The 20,901-nt window shown below is 46.1% G+C and overlaps 2 protein-coding genes and 1 long non-coding RNA gene across 6 annotated transcripts in view; 1 reads left to right on the plus strand and 2 right to left on the minus strand.

The window, feature by feature from the left end:
- Cow (Proteoglycan Cow) overlaps positions 1 to 15,968 on the minus strand; it is a 177,781-nt gene extending 161,813 nt beyond the window's left edge. Inside the window, exon 1 of one of the 3 annotated variants that reach the window (XM_031989244.2) lies at positions 15,802 to 15,968. Coding sequence is in view for 1 of the 3 variants with exons in the window: in XM_031989242.2 (XP_031845102.1) it covers positions 14,496 to 14,597 (102 nt within the window). In the remaining 2 variants the exon portion in view is untranslated. Of the gene's footprint in view, positions 1 to 13,666; positions 13,824 to 14,495; positions 14,952 to 15,801 lie in introns of those variants that run through there. The other 2 variants (XM_031989242.2, XM_031989243.2) reach the window with 2 other exon arrangements.
- LOC143174910 (uncharacterized) lies at positions 15,040 to 20,619 on the plus strand. Its single transcript, XR_012999400.1, has 3 exons — positions 15,040 to 15,309; positions 16,003 to 16,269; positions 20,090 to 20,619. It is a non-coding gene; the product is annotated as an uncharacterized LOC143174910 (long non-coding RNA).
- Positions 17,562 to 20,811, minus strand: Nurf-38 (Inorganic pyrophosphatase Nurf-38). Of its 2 annotated transcripts, none has more exons than XM_031989249.2 (8): positions 20,619 to 20,811; positions 19,767 to 20,002; positions 19,338 to 19,424; positions 19,210 to 19,273; positions 19,073 to 19,135; positions 18,542 to 18,755; positions 18,356 to 18,465; positions 17,562 to 18,116 (listed from the first exon to the last, which is right to left on the minus strand). In XM_031989249.2, exons 1-8 carry the CDS (start codon positions 20,809 to 20,811, stop codon positions 18,085 to 18,087), a joined length of 999 nt encoding a protein of 332 aa, XP_031845109.1. In that variant the 3' UTR covers positions 17,562 to 18,084. The 2 variants fall into 2 exon arrangements, with proteins under 2 accessions (XP_031845109.1, XP_031845108.1); XM_031989248.2 differs by lacking the exon at positions 17,562 to 18,116 and adding an exon at positions 18,130 to 18,294.
- Between the last annotated feature and the right edge of the window lie 90 nt (positions 20,812 to 20,901).

The raw sequence follows: 20,901 nt of genomic DNA on the forward strand, positions 1-20,901 counted from the left end.
AGAAAGAAGGAGAAAAAAGGCAGCCGGCACAAAAGATGTAAATTCCGCGAGACCGGCTGAGTAAGGTCGACCTTCCTTTCTAAATTCGGTAACCGGCTCCCGGCGTCGCTCGCCTAACATCTTTCAACGCTGCGAGCAGCACCCGTATACAAATTGTGGAACGAATGCTCGAACGTGGAATCTCGCGTTAGCGACCTGATAATTATTCGGGGCGAAAGTGGCCGCGAGAGAAACCGAAGGGTTGTCGACACCAGAACTGGGTAGCTTGGAGTCGCCAATTTCAATATTCTTATTTCGCAATTATTCGTCTTGGATAACTAAACTGAACCCTTTGTTCACTGTCCGTATTTTCCGAGATCAAACTGTCGTGTTTGGAATAGCAAATTGCAAACAAACGATTTAACTATTTAAACAGCAAGGAATCGGTAGATAGGTTCCTTATTCTATATTGTTTAAGCATTCAATATCTAGTTTGGCAGAATCTGCATGTCTGAGAAACACAGTTGAGAAAATTAATCTCTCAGCTTCCGAAATTATAACATTCAGAATAACTGAATAACTGAAAAGAATATTGTTTATCCCATTAGAATGGGCAAAAGTCAGCAAATGTCAAGAAGCCGACTTAACCGCGTTAGCTTCCGAGCGACTCGTACTGCAAGTCTCGCGAGAGGTTTATTATAACGGTAACCGTTGTGAAATAACAAGTACCGCGACGTAACATGTGCACACAGAGAAAAGCAAAAGTTGGCGGTAATTTAAAATGATTCTGCTTTCGGCGTGGGCATCGTCCGATGACTCAGGAATCCATCATCATCCGATCGTCTCCAAGATAGATCCGACCACGCGTTGCCACGCATCGATCCTATGGCCATTCGTCACCGATCGTAATCGCTACTTCGCACGCTCGTTAAGCTGACTGTCCACGCCCTAGCTGCATACCCGAACACACGGTTATTATTAGCGACGGTTCGCGAGCGTGTTTCGAAAAGCTGCGCCCTCCCTCCTTTCCGTTTGTCCAATTCCCGAAACGAGACTAAAAGAAATTCCAGCAATTTCGACGACTCCAAGACTCGCATCTGCCGCTCCGAAACACGCTGCGTTACCTTTTTAATTTTCCCGACCGTGTCGTTGATAATGTTTCCCGTTTCTCCCGGGCATCCAGAATTTCCATCCGAGGCCGGCGGAAGAACCTGCGGCGGACTAGTTTCTTCTCGAATATTTTATTCCAGGAGTCGGTTCGCGTAACATCGGAGGATTTAAACGACACGATAAGTAGCCCGGTGTAAACAGCGGGACGCGGAGAGGGAACGGGGGAGAGAGCTCGTACGTGCGCCTCTCGGGTAACTCGAGCCCGGCCTAATTAATTTTAAAAATACCCGGGGAAATCCTCGTCGCGATAAATATGCAGCGATAGAAATGCAAATCGCCGGCCGCGATAGCGCGTGCAGATTGCTCGAAATATTTTTTTCCCCCGGCGGATTTCGTTCTTTTTTTTTCCGCCCTCTCGCGTTTCCGAAAGCCTCCCCCGCCCCCTTTCCCCATCTCTGTCACTCTTACCGGTTTTTCCCGGCGATCGCGGGGGACGAATTAAATCCGTCGACCTACATAAAAAAAAAAAAGCCCGTGAAATCTCGTTCGAACCGATCGTGACTCATTGCGCCACGCGCGGCCGGGAAAACAAAGTTAATGAAACGAACAAGCACCGCTCGCGGAATCAACGACGCCAGTTGTTCCGTTAGTCGTTAACGAGCAACGATTTCCACGAGGAGCATTCATATTTTCGTGCCGGCGATCGTTTAACACCCCAGCCCCCAATTTGTTCGATTCGTTAACGGGATACGGCCGCGTGTTCCGGGGCCGTTTTTTTTTTCCGCGTTTTTCGCGATCGAGTTCGGCCGGCGGCAACGATACTCGTCGTAACGCTCGCGATTCGACGCTGACAGCTCCCCGGATCACGATTTTCAGGGATCCTCGCGCGAATCTTCGGCGAGAACGCGGCGAAGTTCGGATTTCGTGAGAGGCTCGTTCCCAGGAGGACAGGCTTCCGAGTTTCCGCGTGTCCCCCATTTTGTATCAGCCCGTATATATTCGCGCACTTCCCCCGATCTCGACGCGACCTACTAATTAGTGGATCACGGATGCCGAAGCGAATACGGATTCACATTTTCACTTGACATTTGCCGCGACTTTCCACTCGTAAACGCGACGTTGCGACGGGTCGATTTGTTCGCTCGGCGTTGCTTAATTATCGCTCGCTTTGCTTAACAAACCTACATTCTTCTTCCATTGTCTAATCGATTTAACGCTGGCTTTACGGAACGCGTTAACGTATACTGGATTTTATAAACATTATTTAGTAAACGTTCGATTTCGATCGATGCGAACGAACATGTATCTCAATTGGCTTCTCAGCGACTCAATCTACTTTCAAACCTTCCACATAGAAACAATGGTATAAAGCGCATAACATCCGTAAGACTGCTTTCAAGAACCTACATTGTTAGCCGATCTTGTTTGATAGGGCGGAGTGTAATAATCGACAAGTCCAGCGGGAGCTCAGTCGAGTGAATTTCAATTTCTGCGGAATCGAATCGAGATCCTCGCTCGATTCGAAAGGAGCCGCATCGTTGGCCACGCCTCTAAGCCGTTTCGCGCGGCCGTAAACAATAAAAGGTGCGCGCGGAGGCGATCGGCCGAGAGCCGGATCGCAAGGTGAATGGATGTGACACGGGACGAGAGTTGGCGAACGTTGGCAAAGGTGTCGGCCGGCATTCCCGGCGTTCCTCGCGTCCGCGGGGCGAGCCGAGCGGCGGCGATTTGCTCCACCTGTCTTTCGCTGCATTGCACCGGAACGTTGTTGTTCCGCGAACAACGATCCTCCCGGCATGCGTGGGTAACGGAGAAACGGTCGGTCGACTTTTTACGACGGCGAAACGCGAAAATTACCTGACCCGAATACCCCAGATTCACTCTTGTTCCTTTTATTAGCACCGAAGACGGGTCGATTTTCGCCCCGAAACAAACATTTTGAGTGCTTTCCCGGTGTGTTAGCACGTTGACGCGAATACCGTCTATAGCCGTCGAATGTTGGCACATGTAGGTGTAAATGACGGCAATGACCGCCGTATATTCTTAGTACTATAAATAAATCAATCTAGTAACTTTATTCTGAAAGAATGAAGTCTTGATCGAGCTCGTCAAGAATCAACTAATTAACAAAAAGGAATTGCTCTTCTCGCCTATCACCAATTTCAAAGTGGACGTCAACGTGTTAACCATTGACCTATCGACGACACGTCAGTTCGTCAATCAGTTGTAGTCGGTACTCTCGACATTGGCGAGTAGTGATTATAATAGACTGACTACATTGATTACTATATAAGTCCATTTGCACGGGAATGAGATCAAACTGTCGAGTCTCGAGGACTCCATCGATCTTCTTCGTTAAGAGATGATATTATGTTCCATGCGAGCGCAATTTATTTTAATATATGCGATAAACTGGCTCGGATGCTCGGTCGCCAAGAGAAACATCAAAATTCCGCCGGGCAATTAAGGGTTAAACTGAAAAGTGGCGAAAGTACGAGCCGAAAAGAGTTAGCTGCAATACCCAAGACGGATAGAATAAAGTATTAACGGCCGGCCCATGAAACCAGGACGCAGATTAATGAATTTCTCGGCTCCAAGGAAAGCCTATTAAAAAATGATCAAGATAAAATACGCTGGAACCGACCGGAGCGAATCTCTTTCGGGTCGAATATGAAGCTCGGAAGGTAAGCGAAGTGAAATTAATTTTAATGAAATCCGCCTGACGCCTCTATTAAAGCGATATTCGAGAAACAATTTTTCCTTTCTTCGCGCAAACGTTCGCTCGAACGGCAGAATCGGACCCTTTGAGTCCTCGTTCGGATGTACGCGAGCGATAAAAACGAGGGGAGGCCATCGAGGGAGTAGTAAAATTTGTAACGCGCGGCGCTCGACCCGCTTAAAAGGTAAATTTATCTCTCTTTCGGATCACGTTTAGCGCCCCGCGAGTGGAACAGGAAGGCCTGCGCCTCTGGATCACGATCGAGGGACTCCTGTGTGTCAATAGTTTCGGCTCGACTGGGCTCGGACAAATATCAAAATAAAGAGGCCGCCTCGAATTATTCCCCCCCGGGGAAAGAGAGGATAACCCGTCTGCCCGTCCCGGCGATTTCCAGAAAATTCTTCGCGCTTGTCCCGCCCCCGTTTTATCGGCGAATCGAGTTAAATCGACGGTTCTTGCGCCGCGGGGCAGGGACCCGGCGAGCCGTGAAGCAATTTCTCTTTGTCTTCGCGTTGGCAGCTCTATAAATCTTCTTCGGAATTGGGTGAAAGTGCGCGGCCGGGGGAAACCGATCGCCTCGGAACGATAATAATAGAGGCGAGGCGGTTAAAAATATTCTCATATGCGGAAAATAGAGGACTAGAGCGCCCTGACGTCACGCGTACGATTCTAGCCGGGTTCCGAAATAAATCTGTTTGCTCTATCTCGTTCCGAATGAAAAAACGAACGCTTCGTTCGTCGTGACGTCAAGTTTTCAAGCTCAATGTCTGATCATAAATTAGGAAGCTAATTTCCTTCGGTGCTAAACGTGCGGAAGAGATAGAGAACACAGATCGTCTGTTTAACCTGCTCGGGACTAGGGATTTTACTCCTTTTTTATTACCAACTCATAGTGAGCTAGTTTTTAACTACTAACTGAAGAAATTCAAATGGATTGACGCTAAAACTATCGAGTATTTAATACGATAATACATAATCTATTAATCTAAATTAAAGTATCAATGATTTTAAGAAATGTTCCTCTCGCAATCGAAAGACAAGATTACCCAATTAAGACACGAGCTTTACGAGGAACCTACGCAACAACCGCGGCGGCCATTTTCCTTTCGAACTCCGCGGGTAAACGAGCGTTAAAGGCGTGAACGCGTACCCCTCCCTAAGAACGACTTCCTGTAACTTCCTTCTTCCATCGGCAATTAAGAAGGTCGGCAAGAATTCTATAAAAACGGAATTTCCTAGGGAGCGAGAGATTCCCGGCCGGCGTTTAAACCTAAGAGGTTTATAAAAGCTGGCCAGGCGCAACGGAGGAGAAGCAGATAGGGAGAAGGTAGTAGTTTGTTGCACGGCGTCGGTTCCTATGCAATAAATTCCAGCTTACGAACGCCCCGCGCCAGCCTATAAAGGTTGCGCTCGGGTTTTCAAAGGGTGCGACGCCATAAATACGCGACCGGGTTACCGGGATTATGCGAGACCGGCCAATGCATCGAAAATTATGATGAAAAGCGCGTTCGAGTTCCGCCGCCGCGCTCCTTAATGGCCGCCGCGACCTCTTATCCCGGTCCGAGCGCCGGAAATTAAGAGCCGCGACCAACCCCCCGCCGCCGACCCCGCTTTATCCGGTTTTACCTTATCGCGAGGCGTCTGAATACGGCATGAAACGATCGGAGAATTTTACATCTGGCCGGAATTAGTAATTGCTCGTCCATCCAAGACTTCTAGCCCAACCCTTTCGTCCTCCTCTTTCTCCTCGGGCGGGCATTACCGGGAGACTTTCTCTTGAAAGTGTTACTAGCCTTTTACGGGGATCTTTTATGATCCTCGGGACTATGAAAAAAAAAACGGGTCGTTGAATTATGTAACGGTGGACCAGGATAGCCTTTTTCTTTTTTGAAACGTTAATTTAACGCGGTAGTACGATCCAGGGCGAGAAATGGCGGAGCGGGAGGCTGCTCTTGATTATATCAATTTCATCCCTCGCTCGGTGGGAATAGGGGGCACCAGTAGCGATTATTTTTAGTTAAAGTTTTACGTGCACGACGCTAGAGACAACTATTTTTTGTTCGGTAATTATAGAGGGATATAGTTGAGACTAAAAACGCCCCGTTGACCTTTCACCGATTGGAACCCGTGTGGGCTGACGGAAGAGGACGTAGAACATACAACGGTATCGATCCCCTATTTCCATAGAAACAGACATTAGCTCCGCAAAATAATAATGGGTTTAGTTGTCGCCACCCCTAAGGAATCTCTTCGTAGCCGACACAATAAGGATAGGGGAAGCATATTCGACGCGATGGTGAATAGGTCGGTGGAACAAGGGGTGAACCCGTTGCCTTACGATTTTCGTCGCGACCAAGTTTGTCTAACTAATTTTATCCTCGATAATTGCAAGAGACACGAACAAGTTTTCCGTTCGCGGTATACTCGAGTTTCTTTTAAACCTGGAAACACTGAGAATTGATTTCGGAAATGAGAACTTCAAGAATGGGAAAAGTTTCCCGCTTCTCCCGACGAGCAATAGCGCTGATCTTCATTAAATTATTCCGAAAATCCTCTCCGCGAGTATCTCTCGTCACAAGGCAATGGGTTAATAAAGTTTCGTCGCGGCTCAATCCACTTTTCGCCCCCGCGAGGAGTAATTATCCGCGGAATCCCGTCGGGGAAACGAAACTGGGACCGCGGAACGTGCGGTTTAGGGGATACGAGCCGCGCTTTTGTCCCAGCCGATTATAGAATCGTCGAGAAGACGTTTCCGCACAACGCCGGCGCGCGGAGTGCACTCGGGGAAAACGGGCGCGGCAATATTCCGGTACATTCGGGCTTTGGCGGCCGGATTTATTCTTTCGCGATACTCCGAACAACAGAAGGAGGAGGGACGAGAGGGGTGGTCCCGAAGGATAAAGCAGGATACATTCATTCGAGTGGGCTCCGCGACAAAGGAGATAATCGAGTGATCTCGAGTGGGCCACCAGCTCCGCGAGCGGAGGCGCGGGAACACGTGAGCACGCGCACACTGGTACCTTTGCTTCAAAAAGTATTTCAGAACGAAGAGGGGAGATTGTTAAGAAATTAGTGGGACTTCAAAGGAACTCTGAGTACAAAGGACTCGTGCGTTTATCGTTACAATATACACATTACGCGTTGCCTGTTATGTGTGAGTTCAATTGCAATTTTTTGTTCACCTGTGTGTCTCTGTGGTATGATATTACATCGTTAAGTGATTTCCACGTAATACGAAGGTTTCTAAATTTGTAAATTTCAAGTTATACGAATCTCAAGTTACACGAGTCTCGATCGAATTCTTAAATAATATTTTAAACATTTCGTTCGTTCCTGAATAGCGCCTGTTCGCATCAGAACGGTACACCTTGACGAAGATACCAAACTTTTGAGCCACATTGTACGCGTGAAACGTGAACTCACGCGCGGCGAAGTCGCTGCGGAATAAAAGGGGTGGAAAGTATCCACGGACAAGCTTTTAGGGCGCTGTTTCCGGTTGTAGCTCGCGTGGGGAGGCTCAAGGTTTCAAACGGGACCCGCGACGAACACTAATTATGCGAAATGCTTTGATATCTCGATAGTGGAACCCTTATCTCGATTTTCGCACGGCCGTGAAGAACGGGGGCTGGAAATTCGACGCCGGGGGTGCTAAACTCGCGGAGCGTATCAATTAGCGAGATCGTTAAGCGGGCAACCCATTAACTTTCTTTTCTTTTCCGCGCAACGCTGAAACGCGGAAGCAAATGGCCCAGCTGGAGGTGCTAAAGGAGGACTTTTATTACTGTTCCAATCCCGGAAGAGCGATCGCTCGGAACTGAAACGAGATTGGAAGTTCAGCGTTTCGGGTCCGTCCCATTCTCTGTCGTAGGACAAGAATTCAACGACAAATCAAATGTATCTTTCAATTCGAAATTCATCGCAGACTCTTACAGCCTAGCAATACCTCAATTTTCGAAACATGGCTTCAAACGGCCGCCTTTCAGATACTTTTAAACCCTAACTCTCAAATCGCAGTTCCTCCTTCCAACTGGAAAAAGGATACACAAATCTCTTTCGAAAGCAGAAAAGCATGAAAGGACAAGTCTAATTGCTTGCTATCGGATCGAAGGAAAGTCCAACGAAACTTGTAAGCTCCCAATCGACTCCGCAGAACCCGTCCCCCGACCCGTTCGATTTAATTAACTCGCGAAGGAGCCGAACGGTCCCGTCCAGCGGACCACTGAAAGAGGACGTTCGCGACAAGAGGCGTTACTATCACGGCAGAGCCACTAATTTAGTCGGAACAATGGCACGCGAAAGGACCGAGAGCGGCTTTAGCGTAGGACTCGTTCACCTTCGCCGGCACTGGGTCACACGGACTCGTTTACGAAGACAGAACCTGCGGCGGACGCCGAGAAACGCGCAGAATGCTGCCCGGCCGTCAATCGATATGGAATTCTTTTCCATTACGTCGGGGATAATCGATTTTCTCCATGATACGGAAAGTGGCGTGTGTATTCCATAAAGCTAGCCGTCCGTTTGGCAGTAAAACTATCGCGAGTCGCTGTCGAGAGCGTTTCTCGTAAATGGATATTGCGTCGACGGCCGACTATATCCGAGTGCATTGCGAAACTCGTCGTCGCTCTTAACGCATCGTACGCGTTCCGCTCGTTCCAACTTATATCTATTACATTCGACTCGTTCCTTTGTCGTCCGGTATGCTTTTCGGAGCTTTCAACGCGGATGGAGATACCTTGAATCGTTAAAAGGAATCATAAGTCGCCTAGTATACATTTTCTTCGAATGAATCACGGCAGTTCGATTGAATTATGGGTCACTGGTAATGGCGTACGACGTGTTAACACTAGAACTACCGGAGTCAAAAAGACCAATTCCAAGATTCTTGTTTCATTATTAAAATGATATAAGTACTTTCGTGAGAAATTCAAAAGAAATTCCTGCATTTATGTAAATTATAAGGAGCTCAGTTTTATTGCTCGGTGGTTCTAGTGTTTAGACAACGGATCCTCTCGCGAGGAATACCCTTGGCAAGAACTCGCGGTAAATTCACTCTGAAGCGGATGCGTACCCTGAAGCTGATTACAAACAAGTGCACGACAAGGCTGCGGCCGATTATTGAAATTACAAAACGACAGTGTAGCAGGGAGTATACACGATCCGCAATAACCCCGCCGTAATGAACGTCGTTTCGCGGTGCCGCTCGTAAAGGTCGACTTCTGCCACCCGTTAACTTCAACGGATAATGGAACACCTGTACACGCGGCCGCGGAACGCCGATTACGCATTCAAATCGGCCGGGACATCGGAGATTTTTCAGCCCCACGGGGATCGAGCGGCTCTGATTCCTCGCGAAACGCGAACCATTAAATTTCTTCCCGGTCTCTCTCTCTCCCTCTCTCTTTTTAATACCCGGCGCAAGCTGCTTCCATGGAAATGGGTTACTTTATTGTCGAATCCGGAGAGAGAGCAGGAGAGGGAGACCTTTTTGCAAGCGAGCAACGAAATTAATCGAACGACGGGATCCCGCGCGTATTGGGTTATAAGAGTAATGTGGATGGCCGGCGGTGGACATTTTTAAATAGCAGTCTCTTCAATTAAACGGACGTTCCTGCGGGTGCACGGGATTTATCAAAAACTACGGGAATATTCTGCGTACGATGTTGATTATATTCCGCGATGTACACGCGTGAGCTTGTACGCGCGATAATACAGGATGTTCGAGGTCTATCGGGTAATTTGTGGCTTTCGTACAGTAACGAAACAGTAGGAATAACAAAGAGTACGCAGTTCCGTTTGGACAGGGAGAACCTACTTTCGCACACGAGAATTGCCTTTCCTTTGTTTGATCTCCCTCTCCCCGTTTCCAGAAGTGGGAATTACTGGTAATAATTCCAAGAAAAGCTCGACTATTTGTGGAAAGAATAATTCGCCCCAGGAAAGAAAGTCTTCCTCAAGAATTTCGCTGGGAATTGTCTGGCAGGAAGATCACAGACTGCGAATGGGAAGCTGATTTAATGACAAAAGTTCGGGAAGGTTTGATCCGGGACAAGAAGTCTCGAGGAATCTGCTTTTTTCCTCGGTTTGTTGTCTTATGCTCCAACTTTTTCGACGTCCCCGTGGATTAACGATTAATTGGAACGATATTGGAATCCATCGTCACGCGGAATCCGCAAATATCGATATCAATCTGTGGACAGATTTACACCCCTTACAGGTGAAAGTATCTAGGTACCTAACATCGAATATATCCAATTGATTCGAAGCATTATCATCCAACAAAATGATGTTTATAGTACAACGATGACGAAAGAATAAAGGATATTGCAAAGTTCTTTCCCACGAAGTTCCGTTCGCCAAAGAGGACTTCCACATTAGGCGAACGTTGAAATGCAAGACAATGGTCGCTAAATTGTGTGAATTCGATTCCCTATGGTCATCCCGAATAAACGGCACCATAATTCACTGCTCGTTTGCGCGAGAATGGACGGTGGAAACAAGGTAGCCGTTTTCGGTTCGCAGCCGTGCCCGCGATCGATTTCGAAACACGTTTCTAAGGCGCTGTCATTTTCTAGTCGTGCCCAGGCGACGTTGAAATTGTCTAACGATCGATAGCCGCGGCGAAGAACCGCGAGCCTCGCGAGTTTCCTTCGACGATCAACCGTGACTAATTGCATCCGGACGGCTGATCGTATTAATATGAAGTTCCCGCGGTGCGAAACGTCTTCCGGAAAAGTGTTCCACGCGAGAGCGATTCGTCGCACGCATTGGCGAATTTTCGACGTTGCGTCGGGAACCGGCGAAAAAGGAATTGGTAATTTAATTAACTATATTAAGTAGCTTTCAGAGTTCATGAATATTCGATTCCCCACGGACGTCGAGCAGGGGACGGCCGATTACGAATTCCGTGATTTAAATTCGGGCTGTGTAAAGTTGCCGGCATTCCAACTTGCGATCAGCCATTTTGTGACGGGGTGGTTACGCGTGTATACATATATATGTGTGTGTATGTGTGTGTATGTATATTTTCGAGTGGAAATATTTTCCCAATGTTTCCCCCGGTGGTACTTCCGGAAATTACCATACAAAGTTTGTTTCTACACACGGCAGCCTTCTATTTAATTACTGCAGTTTGATTAGCGAGAATTTTTTAATGTGATTAACTGAAAAGTACTTGTACACATTTTCGAATGACGCTACGTAAATATCCGTGCAGCCGTTTATCCGTAGTTCTCTCGTTACTCGAGTTCGTTCCACTGTACACGAATATTGAATTACGCAACGCCAGATTTCCCGTAACGCGGTAAACACGATCCCCAAACTACTCTCCTGATTTCCGAAAAAACCCCTGTTATCTTTCGAATAATCGGGAAATCCCGGCTCTAAATTGAACAAGCTCTGCGACACGAAAAACCGCGACGAACCAACTGGATCCGGTTGCGGAAAAACGCCGGGGGGTTGACGGACCACTCAAAGTGTCAACAGTGGCCGCGGGGGTTGCTCGGGAGCGTGAAGAAGTGGCCGAGGAACGTTCCGCGCGGCGCAGGGGCACGTAGAGCCGCGGTAACAAATTACCCTGGGGGCGTTGCGGGACGGAATTCCGCGGAAAAAGGATTTCGAAAGTTGTACGCCGCGAGTTGCGCGGGGAATTTCATCAGAAATCCCGCGAATGGGAATCGCGTTTCCGTGGGACGCGGAAAATTGCGGGTATCGTCGTCGGGTTCGTTCGGCCCGCGGTCTGACGGAGGCGAGTGCCTCGCAACGGAAACTGGTCCGGGGGGCCGGGGCAACGGGGAACGGGGAAGAAAAACGCAATTATCGTGAAAGCGAACGAAGCGTTATTGGTAAGTGGTTCAACAACAACGGCAACAACGGTTTCCCCGGAGGGCGTAAAAGGTCGGGCGGGCTCAGGGACGCGCGCGTGTTTTCCATTCCGCTCGTTCAAGCCGGCGAGTGGCTCGGCTGAAGGGAGAGAGAGAGAGGAGAATGAGGAGGAACGCGGAGAACGAGAGAGAAAAAAAATGGCGACGCGAGGGAGCACCGCGAGGAGGAGGCGGAGGAGGCGGAGGAGGAGGATCGCGAAAACGGAGAAAAGATAAGAGGGTCAAGAGTCCCCGGGTTCTGTAGCGGCTCACCTACGCGCGGAGTTATGACGTTACAGCAATCGCGAAATTGGGGCAGCTGCCGCTGAAAGCGCCGCTTCATGAATTTAGAGTGGCCCCGGCCGTGTATCAAGACGGAGAGACTTTCCGCATCTTGGGAACAATGCTAACTGCGACCAGGGCCTAGCCCCGAACGGTTTTGTTCCGATTTACAGGTGCGCGAGTGGCTGACCACTCGAGCTGAGAGGGAACGGAAACATTCTATTGTCTCGGTTAACCTTTGCCGCGCGGTGCTTGGGTCGATTCGGACCCGATCAGGAGGTTCAATTCAAGGTATTGTCTGGTGGCCGTTTAAGTCTTTGCGAGGGCTAAGTTAAGGGCAAATGATTTTATTACTTGAACAGCAGAAAGTCAGGTAGTTTCCTTTTTTTGTATTGATTAAGCTGTTGGTTTATCATTTAGCTTCATCTGTTGAAGGTTTTGTATATTTCGAACAACCTTCGTCTGGGTTAATTTAGCCAGTGAGATATTAACCCTTTGGAGAGATGACTCTCGGTCATAGTTTCATATAGTAAAATTATCAAGTTTAATATTAAAGTATCAAACTTTCTACAACTCATCGCTACACGGAATGTAGAAATAAAATAGCTTCGTTCCTTAGTCTGGTAAATGGATTTTAATGACGAAATATGTAAAACAGTTAGGATATTCAGTTGCATTGAATAATGAGAGGTCCTAACACATTCCGTGCCACCGAAAATTGTATATCTTCCTCGTGAAGTGCACTGGCTTTTTAACTGACGGATCAGGTTACATTCAAACTTTTGCTGACGTTTCCTTACAAAAATTCCGAGTGTACCGTAAATGGCACACGTGCCACGGAACGAGTTTAATATCGTGTGTAAAACTTCATAATTTTCGTATATCAAATCGAATGGTCACTCTCGAGTGCAAACGGTTAATAACGAAATAAGAGTTTCTAATTACCTGAGCGCGATGAAGGTAACGGTGAAAAAAGTCGGAGTATTCAGTTGCATCGAACGATGCGAGAGGTCCTTTTCCATAACCGGAAATGGATTCACCGCAGGACGATAGCTCGCCGCAAGAGCAGCACACGCGTGATGCACGAGGCACGTAATCGTATCCGAATCGCGTTGTTTGCCCAGGGCGTGGATCGCAGCCGTAGAAAGCGAGCACGCGATCATCGGCGCGCAAGAAAATAAACAATCGCATCGATAAGTTGCATCGGACGCGGCGATCCAGTTACGTGAAAGTAAAAGTGTCTGCGTTGCGTGCACTCCCCGGCCGCCTAATGAACCGCGACTATAAACGTACGTTTTATGGCCGCGCTTAAAGAAGAAGGTCGATACCGGTCGTCGTTTCACCGGTTAATTCAATCTGTTCCGTTCCCACTCCGCCCGTTAAAACCATGGAAAAAAAGAAAATGGCCGAATCCGCTTTTTAACTGAATTACGAGATAAGTAACGACTACGGCGAGTATCGCGAGCGAACGATACATCGAAAAGCAGCGTGTCGTGTCGTTTCGTTTCGTTTCATACGGCGACGTTTTTACGACGCGTTCAACCTTCCAGGCTGGTTTCACCCGAATCGTATCCTTGGAAACGTTCGATCGAATTCCCTTTTAAAAGCTTACGTTTCATTCTGCCTCTCTTTTCCACCTTTTTTCAACGTGCCAACTCGACACCCCCGAACGAACCGAATGGACACGTCGCTCGATGTGTCACCGATAAATGCTTGCCTGTCAATCGACGTATTCCGATGGAAAACGCCTTCCCGTCGAATCGTCCGGATCTTCTTCTAATATTCTACTTCACTGTCGACCAGTCGACCACGGGAATGATATATTGTTGCCGGTACACCACGAACCTTCGAGCACGTCTGCACTTGTGCGTGACACTTTGAAAAAGTACGTTAGGAGATTGGAACTTCTAGTTAGATAATTTGACTTTCCAGGGTTTCGTAGTTCGTGGTGTAAGTGCACTTCCGGTGTATAGTCGTTGACTTTTATATAAGTCGTATATGATATCATTCTTAATATTAATATTACATTATTAAATACTATCAAGGACTGTTACTTATACGGTAAACCGAAGAAATAAATTGTCAACTGTTTCTCACAGTTGACAAGTAAACTTGTGAAAACGTGGGAAAATGTAAGACACGAAACGTCACGAGTGACATTTCCTAGTTGACTTCCTGTCTGTTAGAGGAATACTTCAGGACCATTCAAATGAAGCGTACGTTTCATTTGAATTATGAATAGTATTAAAATTCAACCGAATGATCTCGCTGGTATCATTATTATAAAGAGACAGTTTAAAATACCAACAGTACATAAACAGTCGATGGACCCTATACTCCTTTCTCAGTAAGCAATGTAGCGTGCATAGTTCATGGCTACTTTCGGCCAAGAATCCACTATTTTATTCAAGCATATTTTTACTTCTACCGAAAGAAGTTTAACTCGATGCCCAGAATGCACTCGCATGGGAATCGAGGCACACTGGATCAGAAGGATACCAGTGAGATACGCATCGCCAGAGGGTAAATACTAAAAGAGGACTCACCTCCTCGGCGAACTCGAAATCACCGTCGAACTTCCTCTTGCATCTGGCCCCGGTGACAAGAACGAAGAACACCGTGGCCACGAGCACCCACGAAAATCGCATGGCTATTCGTCTAGCGAGCGGGACTGGGGACGGCGCACCGTCGATACACACCGTTAACCGAGAACGCGAAACGGACTCGCGGGTATCACCCGCGGAACAACCGGGACACGTGCACGAACGGGCACCGTTTAACACGGCCGAACGGAACAAAGGACCGTGCTCGTTCCTCTCTTCGGCGGCTCGGTGTGCGGAACGTCGAAAGGCGCGCACGCAGAACTACCCGGTGTGCAATGGAACGCGTCCTCGCAGGCGGAAACGTTCAGCTCGACGGACGAACGAGTTGTGAGTGCGCGAACGGAGCCGAGACGACGCCGCACTACCACAGACGCGTGGCCGCCCATTGGTCGGATTCCGGCGAATGATGAGGAGGGACGCTAGGGGCCGCCGGGCGGCCAGGTACATAAACTGGACTACCCTTCTCTGTCTGTTGCTTTCGCCACGGGTTACGTCTACCTTCGACGACTCTCTCCGGTAGCGAGATTCGCGCGAGCGCGTGCTACGCTGCGCCAGTCAATACCTCCACCTGCCTCGGTTCGCCTACCCGGTGTTGCCAGTGAGTTGACGAGAGACGGACCGAGACCGGCACTGCGCGAGGGAAGAGGAGCAACAGAGAGGGAGCGACAAAAAGGGCGCGGGGAATTCGGCAGGAGGGCACGCCAGAGAAGGAATCCAGTCTCGCACCGGATACTCGCGCAGAAAGCGGACCGACCTGGCAAGATTTCCTTTTCTTTTCTTTTCTTTTCTTTTCTTCTCTTTTCCTTTCTTTCCTTTTCTTTAATATTCATTTTCCACTGGTTCCTCTTATGCCTTCTTCTTGACTGTCCCGGATTAGAGAACCATGACAAATGATCCTAAGCCGGTTACCGGAGTACCAGGGTAAAATCGACTGTATCGTTCCACTTAATTTCTCCGATTTCCATTTCGTAATTTTACCACTAGATGTCGTTTATATTCGGTAATTACAATTAATGAGGTATAAGACTTCAAAGACACGGTATAATCAACTCTGCGCTAATGGCCTCGTAACCGCTTCTAGAACTGGTTGACACGAATTCGTCGTTTATCAGGGATCGACACACGCGCCGGCGTGTATCGTATCTGCAGTCGAATCGCGATTAATTAGGGCTACCCGGGGAATTTTATCGCGGGCAAAAAGAACCTGAGGAATTCCGCGGGGCGCTGTAGGAAGAAGCTAGGAAAGTACCTTTTTTCCGCTGCAACCTGGGCCATGGGATTACCGGTCTCGTGATAAATCACCCGGCATGAAAATCAATCTCGTTCTTTTGTTCTGCCACTGAATCGCGTTCAATTATATATTACAAACAGTCGCGGAAGGCGATTTGAAGGTTAACGAGCGCTTCGCGGCGTGTCCATTGAACGTTATGATTTATTTAGCGTACACTAGGTTTCGAGAGTGACGTCAATCGATGATCGATCAACGACATTTTCGATTGGAGGAAGTCGAATATATTTTCGAGGGAACATCGGCGAACTTCCCGACCACTGTGACGGAAACGATCAAAAATTTATACATCGGGATTCTGCGGAACGATCGTGGACGATTTAAACACGATTTCACGGAAATTAAATCGTCGCCATTATCGGGGTCTTGAGGGAATTTAATGTTATCGCCGGTGGCTACGGGATCGGAGTGGTAACGGGATATACACAGGTACGTACGTAAGCTGCGATAATTTAAAAGTTAAGAGTGAAGATTTTAGTAGCGCGGTATACATAGAGACAACCGGGCCAACCGCTTTCCGCCATTCCTTGAACTACCTCGTTCTTCCTTTGAAGATACTTAGAGACATAAAAGCAGGCCTGTATTTCGAGTGGAAAGTTGTCGTGGCAATTTGTCTTACTATTTTCTTGCCGCGCGTACCTACACTGTATCTTAGCCCCCCAGAGCTATTTTCCTCGGTGGGAAGTGCACAGGACACTTCCCGGGGGAGTAGAAACCAGGAAGACAGCGTCGCGCAGACATTTCCTCCGCAAAATAGATCGCATCAAGGGAAAGACAAAGAGGGTAGGGGAACGTTACCGAGCTAACACGAAGACGCCGGCTACCCCCATATTTGTTAAATATTACCTAGCCGGCTTTCTATGGCTGCGTCGTGGCATCGCTGGTTAACCGCGAACTAATAAGCCGAAATCCGGGATTCGTAAAGTCCGATTAACACGATCTCGTAGAGCAAACTACACAAGACGGAAAAAATATTAAATCATTCGATTGGATTCTATTATTATTATTGCGCGTTCATCTAGCTGAATGTCACCGCATTTAACACTATTTATAATATACAAATGTTTCAAATAATCGTCATTTAATCGAGTGGAAAGAACATTGTTATATGCGATCCTTAATTGTTCCTGAGATAAAAACTTTTTAGTATTATCACACACTTCCGACAGGAATTTCACTGTGACGTTTATGGGCCGTTAGTGGTCGCTAATATCGATTAACGAAGTTCCTGAATTTTTTGTTAACGTGGGCTCCAATAAACTTTCTTCCAAGCGCGTCAGACCACGCTCGGTAATTTATCGCGCCAAAGGAGCGATTCGTCTCCTTGGTCCGGTTATGTGTGTGCCCTGCAGCACGATGTATATGCCTCATGCCCCGTACGTTTAAGCACACTACCAAGCAGACACGAATGTCTCCTCGGAGACCGCTTCCTGCAGAATGTGGTGGCTAAACACGCACCTTCGACAGGATCGCGAAGTATAAATGATCTCCTGGTTGCAATTAAAGTAACCCTTTACCTACCCGTGGTTGTAACTCTCGAAATTTAAAATATTTAAACTCCAGCCACCAAAGAAATAAGTATAAATGTTTCACTTGTCTGCAAATAACGTTCAGACTAATATATTCAAGCTGACACGATAAAAACGTTGATATTAGTGAATTTGTAATATTAATTAAGGTATTCAAGAGGGATGGTTTCAGGACTATAATAAAACTTTCACTGTTAAACTCACAAAGTACTTTATTGAGTGCATAGTATCTGCAGCATAACAAATACTGAGGGAAAAAAAATGTAAGGATTCATTTGCTCGTACTACCCATCTCTTTGATGCTTCCGCAAGAGTATTATTACAACCTATGACAAGAATATATTTATTCTAACACCCCCGTCCTCCGTAAAGATTCTATAAATCGTTAAATAATAGTGTACATGAGCTTTGTACAGGTAGTCTAATTCGATGTTCACAGACTACTATATTAAAATAAATACTAAACTAACCGTACAACTGAACTGTCATGTTTCGCCGCGTGCAAGATAGATAAATATCGTTTGCTTCGGTGCTAGAAGCATTACGGTTGCGGCATTTAAATATCATCATCTAGAGCTAACAGTGGATGTATCAAAAACCTTAAAACGAAGCACCTCGTGGGAATGGTACACGGTATATGGTATTCCGTTACGTGCCAGCAAAACAAGCAAGAATGCGCGGACATCTATCGATGAGAAAATATCTTCTCCTATTCTCATTTCAGATGTACGTAATGCCATTTATCAACTGAAATCAGATATCACAGTGTTTTCACGATCGTTTAATATAAAAAAAAAGACAACAAGAAGTACAAAGTCGAGTGCAGTGATCAAAGAAACATTCGAACACACAACTCTTATCAGTTAATCTTATGAACGTGCTCATAATTTATTCTGCAGTTGCGGAATGTAGTGACATTTGTCAACTGCAAGGAAATAGAGTTGTAAGTGTTTAATTTCGTTACGTTAACCATCATTTCAACTTACCAATTGGATCCGTGGCTTGTGGCTCTAACGGTTCCGGAGCTTTCTCTAATATTTCCTCGGCGGCTTCTGCGTTGATTTTGAAGGGGCTACCGGCGACTGTTAAGTTCGTGCTGAAGACACATTTAGCCTTTAGAACTAAATATTAATGTAGAGATATTCGAACGAAATAATCAGAACTCCACCAACCATGCAATGCCACCCGCAGGTGCTTCACGTTTAATAAGATTCTGCCAGTGCTGATGCACTTCCTCCACTATATGTAACGCAAAGTCTTTTGGCTTTGCCTCGCCGTTAAATGCAAACTGATTCTCCGGCTTTCCATCTGGTATTTTATAAATTTTAAACCATTCAATAGTCGCTTTCATCAGTCCGGGGTAATGTTTTTCAATATCCGCTACATCTGCAAAAAAATGGTTGCCTATAGATACGAGTACTGCATATAATCATTTAATCTAAATTGCATGAGTCATTCGTTAGATCACCGTCGTGATTAGCGTGTCGTTTTCAGAACGCGGAAGTCGATTGAGTAATACCGAAAAATTCTCGTACACTCGCTACTTATTCGATAATTGACCTATTATTCTCAGTTCACTAGTTCATGTAGTCGCTTACGTAACGCGTCTTTACGCTCTCGGTCTTTCGACATGTGATCAACTCTTAAATTATATACGATGGTAGGAACAAGAAACGTTTCGATAGTATAAAGGAAATTTTTACCATTCATCTGTTCAGCTAATGGATCGTTAACGTCGATAACTATGATTTTCCAGTCGGTTTCACCTAAAACCATAAATAATTAATGATACAGGAAACATTAATGTTAACAAGTATATGTGTTTAGATGTGCTACACACCTTCATCAATGAGTGCAACAGCACCAAGAACTTTTACTTTCAAAACTTCACCCCTTTTGGCAACCTATTGAACAAATTTTCAATTATACGGAAAATAACCACATACTATTGAAGGAAAAATTATTTACCCTGTATCCTATTTCAAGGACATCAATAGGATCATTATCCCCTTTGTAACCAGTAGCTTCATCCAACACCTCTGGATTTTCCCATGTCTAGTAATGAAATATTATTTAATGATACAATATAATTAAACTCTTTAGTAAATTAATTACAGTAGAAAATTTGAATTTGGAATTAACACGTGCAGGAAAGATAATAGTGCCCTTGAACTAAGTTTAAAACTTTACATTAGATATGATAAGACATTGTTCATACAATTCTGAGGAAGAGGCATAGATAAATCTGTCTATTTATATAACTGTATTATGAAATTGCTCATGAGATTCTATGTATCACATTCATAAAATTGATAAGATGAATCATTGTTCTATTGTTCAATATCATAAGACAGGTAATCTGTATGGCATTGTTATATAGATTAACAATCTTTGTACCTGTGGCAAGGCACCATAGTTCCAAATGTATCCATGATGTGGAAAACAGTTGGCAACATATCTTAATTTTCCCTTTTTAATGTCCTGCTTAATAGGGTTCAATGTCTCCTTCAAATTAATCTCCATCTTTGCATTTGTCCATCTTGGTATTTCAACTATCATATTAACTATTTTATTCGCCTCGTCTGCATACAATGGAATGTCATGCATGGGTGAAATCGGACCAGCATTATTTTCTATAATACACATAAGAAATCATGTAATGTACACTCTATGAAAGTGCAGAGCAGAGCATATACTATACATTTCTGTTCAATTTTCAGATTGGAAGGCTTCTGGACGAGCGACGAGGAAATGGGGGAACAAGAGAAACACCTGGGCAGATGGAAATCAAAGATAAACAGAAACGGCAGAATAATTTTTTTACTTGACCCGCACAAGGCGATCGAATACTTTCACTAAAATGAAATGTCACGTTGACATTACATCAGATTGGTTCCAGCTGGAATATCGAAACGCAAACGCGAAAGGGATACAGCGAAAACTTCTACATTGGAACATATTTTTATTATAATGAATGAAAGCGTCAGCGGAAGAACGTTATACGGAATGGAGGAGACTCGGCTACTTGTTATGCAAAAAGAGAACGGTTAAGGTCTAAGGTCAATTGTAGTTGCGTAAAAAAAATGACAGAACGGGTCAACTGATGTTTAGAGTAATGAAGTTCTGCGTAATTATACGAATGGAGGGTTTATTGAAGCGTGGCAGATCGATGCGGCGCAACCAGCGCTAATGAACTCTATACCCACGAGGTTGTAGGCCATAGTTTAGGTTATGTCCTTGCATACTCACTAAAGTAAACCCTGTAATCGGAGCTGTTCAAAGCACCCCTCTCGACCGTTGTGTACGACATGCTTCGAACGAATTTCCTGAACACCGGACACGACCGCGATCCACTGAAAGTACCGGTCGCTGCTAATCTGAGCGGTGCGACCAATTTATTTAAACCTTGGCAACGTAACACGCGCACAGTTATCAACGACATCCTGCCACCTAGCGTCGGTTAACCGAACTGGCAAGTTCAGAATGACCGCGGCGAAGCGCTCTTAAATTTTGCAAGTTGCTTCTTATTCAA

Source organism: Nomia melanderi, chromosome 9, assembly GCF_051020985.1.
Source record: "Nomia melanderi isolate GNS246 chromosome 9, iyNomMela1, whole genome shotgun sequence".
NCBI classification, from domain to species: Eukaryota; Metazoa; Arthropoda; class Insecta; order Hymenoptera; family Halictidae; genus Nomia; species Nomia melanderi.

Coding starts and splice junctions, on each gene's coding strand:
- Nurf-38 (XM_031989248.2), bottom strand. CDS start 20,811: ATGTCGTTGATAACTGTGCGCGTGTTACGTTGCCAAGGTTTAAATAAA. Junction 18,756..19,072: donor ATTAGCTGAACAGATGAATG/GTAAAAATTTCC, acceptor ATTTTTTTGCAG/ATGTAGCGGATATTGAAAAA. Junction 18,295..18,355: donor ACAAGCCACGGATCCAATTG/GTAAGTTGAAAT, acceptor ATTTCCTTGCAG/TTGACAAATGTCACTACATT.